A 13,353-nucleotide genomic window follows, 5' to 3' on the forward strand; every position below is an offset into this window, starting at 1 on the left:
AGCGCGAGCCACGCGGTCCAGTGTTTATGATTTGTTTCGGAACAGTGAGCACCGCAAGCGGTGGAAACGCTTTGTTTGCTGCTGCTTTGTCTGCTGCTGCTGCTGCTGCTGAATGAGCTGCCCGAGAAGACAGCGCCACCACCGAGAGCATCGACTCATTCAGAATCAAATTCGTTGCCATAATACATCGCGAATTCAAAAGACAAACAGCTACGCTCGAAATTCGCCATAGGGAGTATTGTAATCATCTGTGAACTTTTAATTTCATGGTTTGTAGTTCTCACATTATAATCGTTTGTGAGGGAAGGTATACGCATATCCATTAAATAGCCTTATGTTCCCAATCATATAGCAGATTTGTTTTAAAATGTGCTTGGCGCATGCATTTCTTCTTTCAAATTGGAAATCTTCTGATGACCCACCCTTTGTTGTGCTTGACAACTTGTTGAACAAGTTGTCAGCAACTGCCTTTTAACTGACCTCAACAGGATTATGACTTATCGCGGAGTTTTGAGGAAACGTTCTAAGATACCCATATCAATGTTAATATAGCCTAATATAGCCGTCATCCCTAAAACGTGACCCAAGATAAGTTGCAAAGTGTGCGTTGTATCTGCATAATTCTTGTATTTCACTTCAATTGGTGCATTTTTGTGGGATGCTGAAGCATGCTTTCACGAATGAAATAACCAAATAAGAGAACTGACTACTACCCTTCCATCGAATGAGAGAAAGTGGTTACACTCACCATCTGAACTTCCATAAAATCCAATAAAATAGATGAATCCGATTAGAAGCACGAGTAGCATAAGTGCGACTACTATGTACCCCACATTGGAGTCATCCTTTCCCTCACCGCCACCAGCTCTGCGGGAAAGAGAAAAGAAAATTTTCAGACACTTCTCCCTGTGAAGGCGATTGGTCAGCGAGCTGTCATGACAAATGGCATCACAAAACGAAATACGCACACTCAGGCTTCCAATGTTTAGAATAGTTTGATTGAAGAACATTGATTTCTGCTTTGTGATCATTATAGGAAGCACCGACAGCTTCCGCCGTAACCATTTTATCAATATTCTTGCACAATGTTAGCCCAGTGGCACGCGAGATTCAATGTGGTTGTGCTCTCGACTGGTGCAACAGGACGCTCGAAATTCCATAAAGGTTAGGTGCTTCCGAAGGGTTGGCGCGCCTACGTGGTTGGGCCGATTTTGCAGATAGTTCCGTTTACATGTCAGAGACAGGACAAGCAGGCGCGCCAAACCGCAAACCCGGTAAATGAGTCTGTGCTGAAGTACCGTTGATTTTTTTACTGCGAGGTTCCATAGATAGCAGAGGCGTTGCTACAGGTTTTCTGCTGTAAGGTTTCTCCCTGATTCGAAGCTCTCGGCTAGTGAATGGTGATGGTCGTCGGTTTGCTTTTTTTTTGCTGCTAGCGATCGTGACGACACAGAAAATTCCGACCAACGTACTACTAACAGCTTTTGCTTTATAAGTCTAAACGCGTAGTCTTAAAGACAGGTCATGACGGGTTTCTCTATCGTGAATTGAGCCGGTGCAGACTCTTCCTGCTACATATGAATGAATGCTGCAAAATAGGAAAGAAGAAAATTCAGCTTCTCTTGTACTACGCTGAGCTGCTATGCATGCCTACGTAAGGTGAAAGCCTCAAGTGGCTGATACCTCCGGTGATCTGGAAATCACGGAGTGCACAGACGAGTGCTTATGCAATTGGTCGCGCCCTCATCGTCGGCTTCTTCGACAACTGGCTCTCATGCCGCTCATCATAAAAAACAAAGGCACTTTTAATTGTGATAGAATTGACTTGGGCACTCGAATCGACTACCCTCTGTGGCAGTCTAACCCTCGAGCTCATGGGGAAGGCGAACCCGTGACGCTTCGTACTAAGTCGAGGTTAACTAGGGCACTGGTAACATAGAGTTAATGAAGCCACTCGGGCCCACGACCTGTGGTGGGAGAAAACAACAAGATGGAAGAAAGCATCCGAATGTGAATGTCAAGAAATTTTATGAAGGTCTCTTGTGCGTGCAGGCTTTTGCCTTCACATTGTTTGGCGTTTGCTACAGTGACTGTTCAATAATGTGAAGATTGTTACATGAAAATGCTATATGTTTTGAAGAGAGTGCCTTCTTACGCGACTCCAAGCGGGTTTGCCCTGCCTGGAATTTGAGTATCCACATCTGAACTCTCGGTGAAAAAATGGTCCCTTCGCTCCTCGAGAGAGCCGCAGAGAGCCGAGCTATTAAAATGCGGGTCTCAGCAAGCCATGCAGCTAGAATCAGTCGCGCCGTGGATAAAATAGCCGGTACGTGTGTTCAGTGTCAATGTCGCCGAGAAGTACGCACTCTGCACGACATACTTCACCGTGTACGGGATGCGCGCCCCTGTCCTCTTGGTAAAAAAAAAACAAAAGCAAGAAATAAAACATGGAAAGAAATGGGAGTCAACCGAAGTAAACGCCAAAAAAGACAATGTCTGCGTGCATGCGCGTAAGGAAAAAAAGGGAATTATAGGACTCCACAGGAATAACGAAAACCAAGGGGTCCGGCAACAATTACCGTCTGATAACAGAGTGAACAAAATAATGCGAGTAATGAAAAAACATATCATGCAACTGTGAAACGTTGGATATTCTTAATTATACCGCAATTTCAGCAAGTATACATACAGTATACCATGCACAACGGCTCGGCCTTTCTTTGACGTCGGCTTTGGTTGGCACGCCTTTCTATTTTCAATATGCTGCCTAGGGAATGCGCGCTAGGGAACGCCCGTTTGTTCGTGCATGGGCTGGCACCGCCGCTTGACGAGCGGCTCCGAGAAGCCGTCGCTCGGTTTCTACAATGAATGCTTTACGGCTGCTCTGCACGTATTTAACGCTTTGTCGCGGAGCAACGACAATGATAGCATTGCTCCTCACGTCGTGGCTTCAACGCTGTCAGTGTTCTCCTTTGACGAGGTATATAGCACTTCTAGAGAGACGTGTTGTGGTTTAGGCAGCAGTGTAATATGCCCATCTAGAGCCTTGGAAACTTGCGCGTTCTGTTAACATCTAAAGTGCGGCCAAAAAAAGCTTTGACTTTAACAGTAAGTAGCGGCAGAGACACCTAACACTGTTTACGTGTGGGAATACGAAACATTCTACCGAGTGTATACCTCGGAACATCATGAACGCGCTCAATTGATGCACTAGTGACGTGGTTCCCACTGCTCAACATTTGCTGCGCCTCACAATCACACTGGCGAAGGCAGTAGGCCACACCTTTACTCAGCTAAATGGCTGTGATGCGACGTTTTGAGTGACGCACGCAATAGGGACACCTTTAGTCTTCCACAACCATGGAACCGTCGCAAGTCGGTGAAGCATGCTCGTCTTACACCCCGGATGCCCTGGTTCAGTTCCAACCCAGACCGAAACGTGCGAAATTTTACTTCCTTTAAAAGAAGCTCCCTACGGATTTCGGCGTCAATCAGAGAATTTTTTTCGCTTGTTTTTACTCTTGCGCCGTCGGCCATTTTCGATATCATCTTTCTATCACTCAGATTCAGACGTATATTTCGTGGTGGTGCATATGATGTTTTAGCATTAAAAAAATAAATGTTTCACTAATCTGCAAGACATTGTATGTCATGAAACAGCCGCCTACGTCTTGGTATTTATCCAAGTTGGCATAGTATGACAAGAGTGTATGACGAGCATGCATGATCGGTCACGTAATGACTATCATGACACGTTTGTCATGTGCGTCATCAGACAGGTGCCTACGTCTTGGTGCTCTCATGTTTGTCTCGTTAGGTTCCTATGTACCAGAATTGGTATAGCGTAATAGTTCTGCGGAAACTCGCGAGGGGGAGACAAGCAATTAAAAAAGGGAAATTGACACATCCACCGAATCATAGCGATTCCTACAAAGTTCGACTTCGCATTGCGAACTGCTGGCCTCCTGGTGAGCTCAGATGGTAGAGGGGCTGCCCGGAAAGGCGATGGTGCCGGGTTGGAGTCCTGGACCAGGACGAATGTTTCAACGGCGAGGCTTTCCATTCGAGGAAACCATATGGGTTTCCTTTGTAGCGACTGGTGTGATCAGGTAGAAGTCTCATTTTCCTTTATTAATCAAAATTGGCATAGTATGACGGGAGTGTATGACGAGCATAAATGAAAGGTCATCCCATGAATGTCATGACGTGTGTCAGGTAGCTCTCATCAAACAGCCGCGTACTTCTTGCTATGTACCAGAATTGTCATAGAATGACAATAGTGTACGATGAATATAAACTATAGTAAATCACTTGAATGTCACGACATGTGTCATGTAGGTTAGGAACCTCCCGCCTACGTCTCGGTGGCCTCACTGTCCCTTTGTTAACTTGGTAAGCTCCCCGCGCACTGCTTCGCGGAACACAGATACCCACACGGCGTGGGTTTTGGTGGCATTTTTCGCTCTTGCGCCATCCGCAATTTATTTTTTAATCTTTCGATCACGCAGACGCCAACGGATTTTCGCCGAATGGGGCATGTAATGCTTTCACATCAAAAAATAAATATTTGATTGATCCGCAAGAAATTTTTGACATTAGTTAACCGAAAGTGTTAGAAACAACTATCTCACGCTTTAATCATCATCATCAAAATTTCATGTCGCACTTACATATGCCACATGGAGCGCAGACTGCAGCTTTGCTCATTATGTAATACTAATTACTACATTAATGAATATGATACAATATGTGAGAATGCGGTTTTCGATTTCCTATGCTCGAATACGCTTGTAGTCTAGAAGCCACGTAATTATGAGCCGGCAGCTGCACTCGCAGACAAAGCGAACACCAGCGCACTTGTAAGAATAATAATTCAGCTGCGTTAGTAAAACCTATTCGGTTTTACAACTGGTGGATGATCCCAGTTATTAGCTTGCTAATAACGTGTACTTTACGGTTATAAGCTGTCGCTAGTAGCAGGTGGCTTTTCTTTTGTTTTCATTTTTTACGGACAGTGCGTTAACGGACAACACGTACAACTCGTAAATGGACAACACGTAAACAGACACAGTAATAAAGAACAAATGCTGTTCGTAAAATTTATGCTCACACACCTCGGCCAATCTGACGGAAGCCGCATGTTAGTAAGTACTGTGATTTTCTTTATTTAGTGCTGCGCCACTGCTTTGGTGCAGGCAACAAACGAAAGGAAAATCTAAAGAAGGTAAAAGCAAGCAAGGCATCACTTACTCGCTCGTACCTTGAAAGAGAGAGAGAAAAAAATTTTAGGTCACTTCGCGTAGCATACGTTTGCGACAAAAAAAAGAAAAGAAGTTACTTTAATTTTAAAAAAAGAAAAGCCATGGTTCTGTCTCCGCGGTTATTTTGGTTAACGAATATGCTAAGCTGTTTATTTGATCCAAAGCTTATGAAGTGGTACCGATCTGGAGGAGATTTCTTTTATCGAAATAAAACAGAGCAGGAGAGGTTTGATAGAAAAGAAAATGGCTGGTAGAAAAGCAAGAACAGAAATGCGGTTTCGCAACCCTACCTGAATAGACGCAAACTTAAAAATAGCGACCGCGCTCCTAACAAGCTATCCAGAGTCATTGACACAGGTTATGTTAAGCAATACTAAAGTCATTTGTGCGGGTATGTGGACGTTAGGAATTGTCTATCTGCCTTCGTCACACGCTGCTGTGAAGGCAGGATTGGGAGAGCGACCATTTCAACAGTGCTTGTTCACCAGCGCATGCTATTCCGACTGAGACCAATGGTGTAGGTACATCATATCGTGAAAAATAAGAAATATTGCGCGCTCGGAAACTACCTTGTCACAGAAGTCATTACATTCACATGCTACATTGCCCCTTTCGCATAGCGGTTTTCTTTTTAATTGAAACTACACATTGCACCAAAGAGGCCTTCTGATCATCTATTACGTTTTAGGACTGGCACCTTTCTGACTTCTGCAATTTTGTCTGCTTGAATCATAAATTATACACAAAATACTCGTCAAGCCAAATAGAACTATTACGTTTTACGTTATAGTCGAAGGCTTTCAGCTGCGCCGTTAATTATTCACCAATGTTATTAGAAAGCGTTCCCTGAGTTTTCTGTAGCAAACTCTACAGTGCAGACAGAGTGTGACCTGTGTGTACCCACCTGCACAGTATTATATGTGATGTGCAAATCTACTTGCGAATTTTCTCGAAGTACGAAATTACAAGATCAGGCATGTACATCACACGCCATGGTTGCTTAGTGGCTTTTAAGTCAAATCTAATCCCGGCCACGGCGTCCGCATTTTAATAGAAGCGAATCGCAAAAATCACCCATGTACTTACGTTAGGGTGAACGTTAGCGAACCCCAGGTGCCTAAAATTATTCCGGAATGCCCCACTGCAGCATGCCTTATAATGAGATCATGGTTTAGGCACATGTCCCCTCAGAATTCATTTTTTTCTCATGCCCATTGCCTCCACTTTATGAATAATTGTTAAGTACTATCCTCGTTTCACATAGCTTCGGGGGGGGGGGGGGGGGGGCATATACATATTTTTTCATGATGTTACAATTCTTCGGGACCTTCTGACAATTTTCTTGAACCAAGTGCACTGTGCAGTTAAAGCAAGTGTACATCGTAAATAAAGAGGGGGGCGGGGCGTGCATTGACTTGCTATCTGCACCCCCCCCCCCCGATGAAAATAAGAAAAATTGCCCCAGAAATGGAGCATAGCCGGAGCATGGAAAAGCCTTATGCAAAAGAACTCACCACTCATGAATGAAATCTCTGAAATAAAAAAAAATAAATAAAACAAACAATGTGAAGTAAACATAATGTATGGTAGCAACGGGAGTGCCGAAAACATTTCTACGCTGCTTCCAAGCTATAGGCTACATTTTCATACTAAACGCAAAGCTCTCATGCTTAGATATGCTAGTCTTGTGATACACACACGCGTCTCCTTCAAGTGACACAAGGTGTTTGCAATCTTGTCTTGCCCTTGCGCAATCTGAAGCCCTTACCTACGCAATAGTGGGTGTTTCAGCAGACTCTCTCAAAAAGAAATTTTAGCTGCCTGTGGTAGATAAAACGATTCTTCTCCATGAGCTGGTCTACTCGAAGAAGCGGGCATTACTTCTACCAAAAGTTGAAATGCATAGTCTGCTAATTACCAAGAATTCACCAATAGCGTTGTAAGAAATTCGCTTTCCCGCATACTTTATTTTTATAGCGCATAGCAGTTTCGGCGCAATGTAATTGCGCATAGCAATTACAGTAATAATTCGCCGTACTTACCTGACTGGGGCACTTCGGACATCATTGATTCTTCTAGAACACAAAGAGAACAGGCGACAGGTTAGACAACGTTAGACAATATTTAGAAAGCGGATTTAAAGGTGAAACATGCGAAACGATTTTTGTTGCCCACTTGGCGAGGTACAACTGCTTCTGCTATTTTCACCTTTCTTTAGGCCTGCAGTTTCTGTATCACGAACCAGGCTTTTGAATATGGTAGGCAGTATATATAACATAAAAAATAAATAAGTATATATATATATATATATATATATATATATATATATATATATATATATATATATATATATATATATATACATATATATACTAAAATCTTCTACATGCGGAAACATTACTTGATAAGCCAGTGATTACTTGCACACGGAAATCACATTGAATTAGTCTGAAATTAATAGAACTTTAATAGTCGACCTGTTGGCTATAAGCATTGGAGCGTGCCTTGAAATTTGGGAACTCTTAGTTCTAAAGAACAACCGAAATTGAGCTAAATTAGGAACAGACTATTCAGATAATTGGTGCCAATTATGTGGTGAAAATGAGCTGCTCTTCCACAATATCTTTTTTTGGCGAATGGCACTTTTTTGCAATAAAGCACGAAACACAAAAGTCAGGTCAATGTATTTCGTCGCATATTTTATAAACGCATATGTTGAAACAGGTGTCATCATCAGAATTCGTTCCAGTTGTCTATGCCTTGTCAAGTCACCTGCTGTACATAAAACAATTAGGTAAAAAGTAAAATTTTGTTGTCTAGCAGTACATGCATTTACAGTTGTGCAAGAAATGTCCACTTATTCGATTAATCCAGCTTACGGAGTATATTTCTGCTACATATCACAAACAATGGTAAAATATTTTTCCTTCCCTCGAAAAAGAAAGAGTTTGGTATGTGATCTCCAAGGTGCACAACAAAACATTCAGCTGCCAGGAAACGCTTAAATCTCTCTGTCGTATGCATTTTTTTTTTGCAGTCTATTAAAGTTGCGCACCAAACGGACTAGTCAAAGCCATCGCATTACAGGATATGTTTACGCTACTACAAAGACCAATGTGTGAGATAACGTGAGGCTAAAAACATACGCTGTGAATAGTTCACTGCGGTAAATGTATATATTACACTGTCTAGTTTTTTATTTCAAGGAAAGTGTTTTTTGTCTCTTCGTCGCATTTTGCGTGTTCTATCTATCCGATTTGTCAAGTGATTGTGCGACTTGGTAAGCCACACTGAGTATGTGACCGAATAGACAACTTGGTCGACCAACTACGTGGAACATTGCATGTGACACGGGGGGTGTGTGTCCATTCACGGGGAATGACCCAGTATGGGTATCTGGCACTATGTATGCACCCGAACATACAAACAGAAGAGATAGGAAACAACGAAACTTGCAACAGAACATTGAGGAAGTAGGGTACGCAGAAGGCGGCACTTTTCTTCAATCTGTTACACGCGTGAGATGGCGTTACCTTTGACTAAACACTGCGCTGCTTTTGCACCGATGCCATTCAGTTTGCGTAGATATATATTCCAGTGACGTCATTCAGTACACTTCTAGCATTAGCGTTACGTTTGCATAAGACTCATTTTACCACACCAAGCAGCATCTCAGAGACCTTCGTGTAGCAGCAATGGTTCGCACATAAACACAGGATCCACTTTTTTTGTTGCTGTTGTTGTGAAGGCATTTATTTCAGCGAAAAATGGCGTGACAGGCGGCTGCTACGCGGAGACTGCTCCTACCTAAAACAATACTGGGAGCGGTTATTGCACCTGTAGTGGAGCAGGGCTAAGCAGGTACCGGCCAGCTGGTCTCTAGTATACCTAGTTCGACTGAGATGCCTTTTTCGCTAGTGCTATTTAATTCCGAGGGATCATTTAACTTGCAGGAATATTCTTATCATTTCGATCCATTGAAACTCATAACTGACTATGGAATTGTGTCTTTTTGTTCTCAGAGAGAGCCCGAAGGCTGTAGGCAGAATGCACTGCGTCCCTAGTTCATGGTTTGCATAGACAGATCTCTACGCGCTGAATTCCAGGCTGGAACTCACTGTAAGACTGTAAGCTCAGCATTTGCAGCTCTTGTGGTGAGGGAAGCGTGAAGGCAAACATGTTGGACTCTTACCCATGGCGAATTGTGGAGAGCGTCAGGCGCTGCTGGAAGCTGCTGTTCGGCGACCGTTGTCTTCTTTTGTCTCGTGTCCCAGACAGTGACGCGTACCCACTATCGGGGATTGGCCAAGAAGCAGGCGGTTTTACGTAAGGTTAGAAGTATAGAGAAACTAGATTTAAATAGTGGAGCGTGGGGCGATAGAACTGTAATTGAGACTTGCAATGAAAATATTGTTAAGAATTTTGATAAGGTAATTTAACGTAAAGAAATGAAATAATAGAAACTATGGATAAATGTAGAAAATCAGTAAGGTACTCTTTTCGTCTCTCCAATAAAAACTGAAAACTGCAAGAAAAACATCCCTATGGCTGGATCCCAGTGAAGTCGCCCCGAAAGAAAGAATGCTTGTCGAGGATAGTGATAGGACAAGTTTGGTGAATGAGTATTCTTATATTTTTCTTTGTCTTAGAAAGCGGCGGCATGAGAGAAAATAATGTTCGATAGCTTCATGTCCACTGCAAAAAGAACTAAGAGGGGACATAGCGAGACCGGACCTGTGTAAGTAAAAATTTAGAGGACGCATACGACATCTCAATTTTGTAAAAGATACTTCCAATTGAAGGACACCAATTAATTTGCAATGGGAAGCCAAGATGGTGGAATTCAGAACACGGTGTTAGCATGGATATTGCAGAATTTTGACATATAGTGAAATTTCTGTACCTAGCCGCGGTGACATATGCTGATGTCGGCAAAACAGATATGCTAGGGCCGTTCAGGGATGCTCGCGCGAGTGAATTGGTCTTTTCATGCAAGTGCAACCCATGATGTCCCGTTACCCAAAGCAAACATACCTTTTGTAAGTACGCAGGTACCATCGAACGAAATGTTCCTTGAATTGCTGAATTTAAAGATGCAGTTAGTGCTGTGCATACAGATAGCGAGTCGGTCCCGATAACAACTAATGGGTCTTTTGGGGGGAGTTTTCGCAGTGCTAATATATTCGGTAATAATTCTGCCTCAAATATAGGTGTGAAGTCGGGAAGGCGAAGGGAGTAGGACCATATAAGAGATTCAGAGAAGATCCCCACTCCTGCCTTCTCTTTGCAAACAGAAGCGTCAGTAGCTATTACGCTATGGTCCGCGGCCAGCCATGCAAACAAGAAAAAAAAGGCGCGGCTTGACACAGAGAGACATTAGAGCTTTAGACTGTCCGGTATTCCGAAATACGCAATGGCGTTGGCGCAAATACCGGCTTCAAGACCCTGGTAGCAATACCTTGTGAGGCGTCCACTAACCACATTGCCTTATGGACACGTTTTCGTCATTAATGAGTGCACTTGTTCGAAAAAAAGACATTTACTAAGGCAAGGTGCCCACGGTTACGCGATTGTCGAGTATTTACACTAGCAGCGAAAGAGAACACACTTAGTTACTGCAATAATACATCTGTGTTTCTCTGGTTTAGCTTTGCTTCACCAGGTGGCACCACCAACCGGCATCTTACACCGTGCTTGGTTCACCTTAATGTTGAGGACAATGGCACGGTTACAGACTAAATAGCTGCTCCACGGCTAGACCTGGCGCAAGATAAAATTGTCTAAACATGCATGAAACATGAAACATGAAAAAGGAGAAGCACTTGACCTGTGTGGGGGCGTCGTGCAGATCGGCGTGTGTAACGGGAATTGAAGGAGACGGAACTGAGCTGTCCACGGTGGCCTGCGCCCGCGGAGTTGTTGTTGCCGTAGGAGACGCACGGGAATTAGACCACTACCGAGGAGGATAGAAGAGCACAACGAGAAGATAGGACAATGCGGCGAAAGCGGGCCACCTCGCCGATCATCATCGACGTATAACCGATGCACAGAATGCCGCTGATGATCATCTACCTAGTGGTCTTCGATTTGCCCTATGCCGGTCCTACTGTTCACGCTGTTCATCGAAAGTCCCATCTATGCGTTGCCTACCCGTAGTGGTGCTGCAACAATATTGAAATCACTTGGTACGCTGTTTCTTTATGTATATAAAAGGTCCATGAGTTCGCTCCTAACATCGCGAGCTCCCGTCGCCGCGGCAGAATTCGCAACGCTGATCTTCCCCGTGAAACCTATCCTGGCAGCGTTACGTCCATCGAATATTTATCAGGAGCGCGTTATCATCAAATATGCCGTTTGGATGCTTGTTTGACTTGTTCTTTATTGAAACGAATGCTGGGCACTGCAGGCTGTACGCGTGATACTAAAGAATGTATGTACGTTTCCCGTGAATTCCTGCGCCGTGAGAGGTCCCCACTAGCTAGAAGGTAACAGCGTCACTTTAAAGAGAATACACCCAAGTGTACAAATTCAAAAAGAAGATAAATGTTAAATAAATACAGTGGATAGTATTTCGTACCTGACGCAAGCAATAATCTGCAAACGAAAAAGCAAATGTTTCTTTCACGAAGATTAGTACACCGCGATGGGCATGATCACGTCAGCAAAGACATTCACACGTGAGTGCGTGCGTGCGTAACGCGTGCTGACGTCGCCAGCCAGTGTTACCGTGATCGCTTATCGCCTTCACAGGGTTATCGAAAATGTGTTTGTCACCGCCGATAGCGGGAACTGAACTTCCCTCGAGGATCGTTCGTCTTGCTGTGGGTATACCGCCACGTCGCGTTTGCGAAAAAACTTCTGTCACGTTATGCTTGTCCCTATACCGCATCATACGCAAGGTCACTAACATGGCCTATGAGATCGCTACGCTAAACCCTACGCCAAGGTCTGCAACGATCCCGAGTTACATAGTGCGTGTCTCGCGCCCTAAAGTGCATCACTCTCGACATGAGCCCCAATTGCACCGGGACGGCCTTTCTGCCGGCCCCGGGTAATGTGACGGGCGGCGGTCCTGTCGTCGGTGCTTGGACGATGACGACGACGGCGGTGTGGTTATCGGGTGTGGTTATATGTGTGGCGACGGGAGCGCCACACTTATCACTTCCACCTCCACTCTTGCTTTAGCGTTCGGCCGGAGGCGTTGTTAACGACGTTGTCAAATCGCGCCTTGTTGTGTAATGCCACCTTGTTGCTGCTTTGAACCAACGAGAGAGAGGCGTTGAGCAACCCTAAGAGCCAATCAAAAGTAACAAGATGGCGAACCCCACGACGACACCGTGGCGCAATTTGTCGATGTTCGGGAGAGATCTTCGGATAGTATCCCAACAATCGTTTGTCTCACGAAATTTGACGACCGACAAGCGTGTACTTACTATTGGCGCGACTATGCAATTAGCGATTTTCTCAGCTCTTACTGGTCCCGTAGGTGCCGCATTAGCGACCGCCTACGAATGAATAATGACAAGTTGTCACTGTGAATTCGCTTAGTGTTAAACATTCAACTGCGGTTTATGTTGAAGTTTCCCGTTCATGCCTGTACGGCGAATATTGAGAGCGTGCCCACGAGGCCTGCCCTGCTGCCGTCTCCGACAACCGTGCCACTGGCTGGTACAGGAGACGCACTATCAAGCGGCAAACCTGATATTACGTGGACCCCAGTGAAACGGGCCAACCGCTAACGGCAAACGACTGCCACTTCGCTAGTATAGACTCTGTATGGGCCGCTATGATTTCGTTTAGACGTATCCTTTAGGTGGCGGAAGGTAGAAAGCGCGTCGTCCTCCGCAGTATGTATGCAAAGAAACGTTTAAAAGTAAGATTCCGTTTTAAAAGAGAACCCAGATTTACATTTGGGACTTCTTCGGGATTAGGTAAATGCTAGACCGAGAAAGAAGCCTTCGTCTGTAGTTTACCTGGCTACACACCTTAGCCTATTCATCGTATGTGTGTTGTCTTCAGCGGCACGAGCGCCGTTGAGGAAGGCGATCGCCATCCTCGTCTTCCCGCCACAGGAGCCCTCTCCCGAAGCCGT

The 13,353-nt window shown here is 44.4% G+C and overlaps 1 protein-coding gene across 1 annotated transcript in view; it reads right to left on the reverse strand.

Annotated features, from left to right (window-relative positions):
- The window catches only part of LOC135910151 (uncharacterized), a 51,002-nt gene extending 41,455 nt beyond the window's left edge, over positions 1–9,547 (reverse strand). Inside the window, exons 1-4 of the mRNA XM_070522227.1 lie at positions 9,454–9,547; positions 7,304–7,336; positions 6,776–6,793; positions 749–867 (exon numbers count right to left, since the gene is read on the reverse strand). Coding sequence (XP_070378328.1) covers positions 749–809 — 61 coding nt within the window. The 5' untranslated portion in view covers positions 810–867; positions 6,776–6,793; positions 7,304–7,336; positions 9,454–9,547. The remainder of the gene's footprint in view (positions 1–748; positions 868–6,775; positions 6,794–7,303; positions 7,337–9,453) is intronic.
- Positions 9,548–13,353: the final 3,806 nt, after the last annotated feature.

This window comes from Dermacentor albipictus, chromosome 7 (genome assembly GCF_038994185.2).
Source record: "Dermacentor albipictus isolate Rhodes 1998 colony chromosome 7, USDA_Dalb.pri_finalv2, whole genome shotgun sequence".
Taxonomy (NCBI): Eukaryota; Metazoa; Arthropoda; class Arachnida; order Ixodida; family Ixodidae; genus Dermacentor; species Dermacentor albipictus.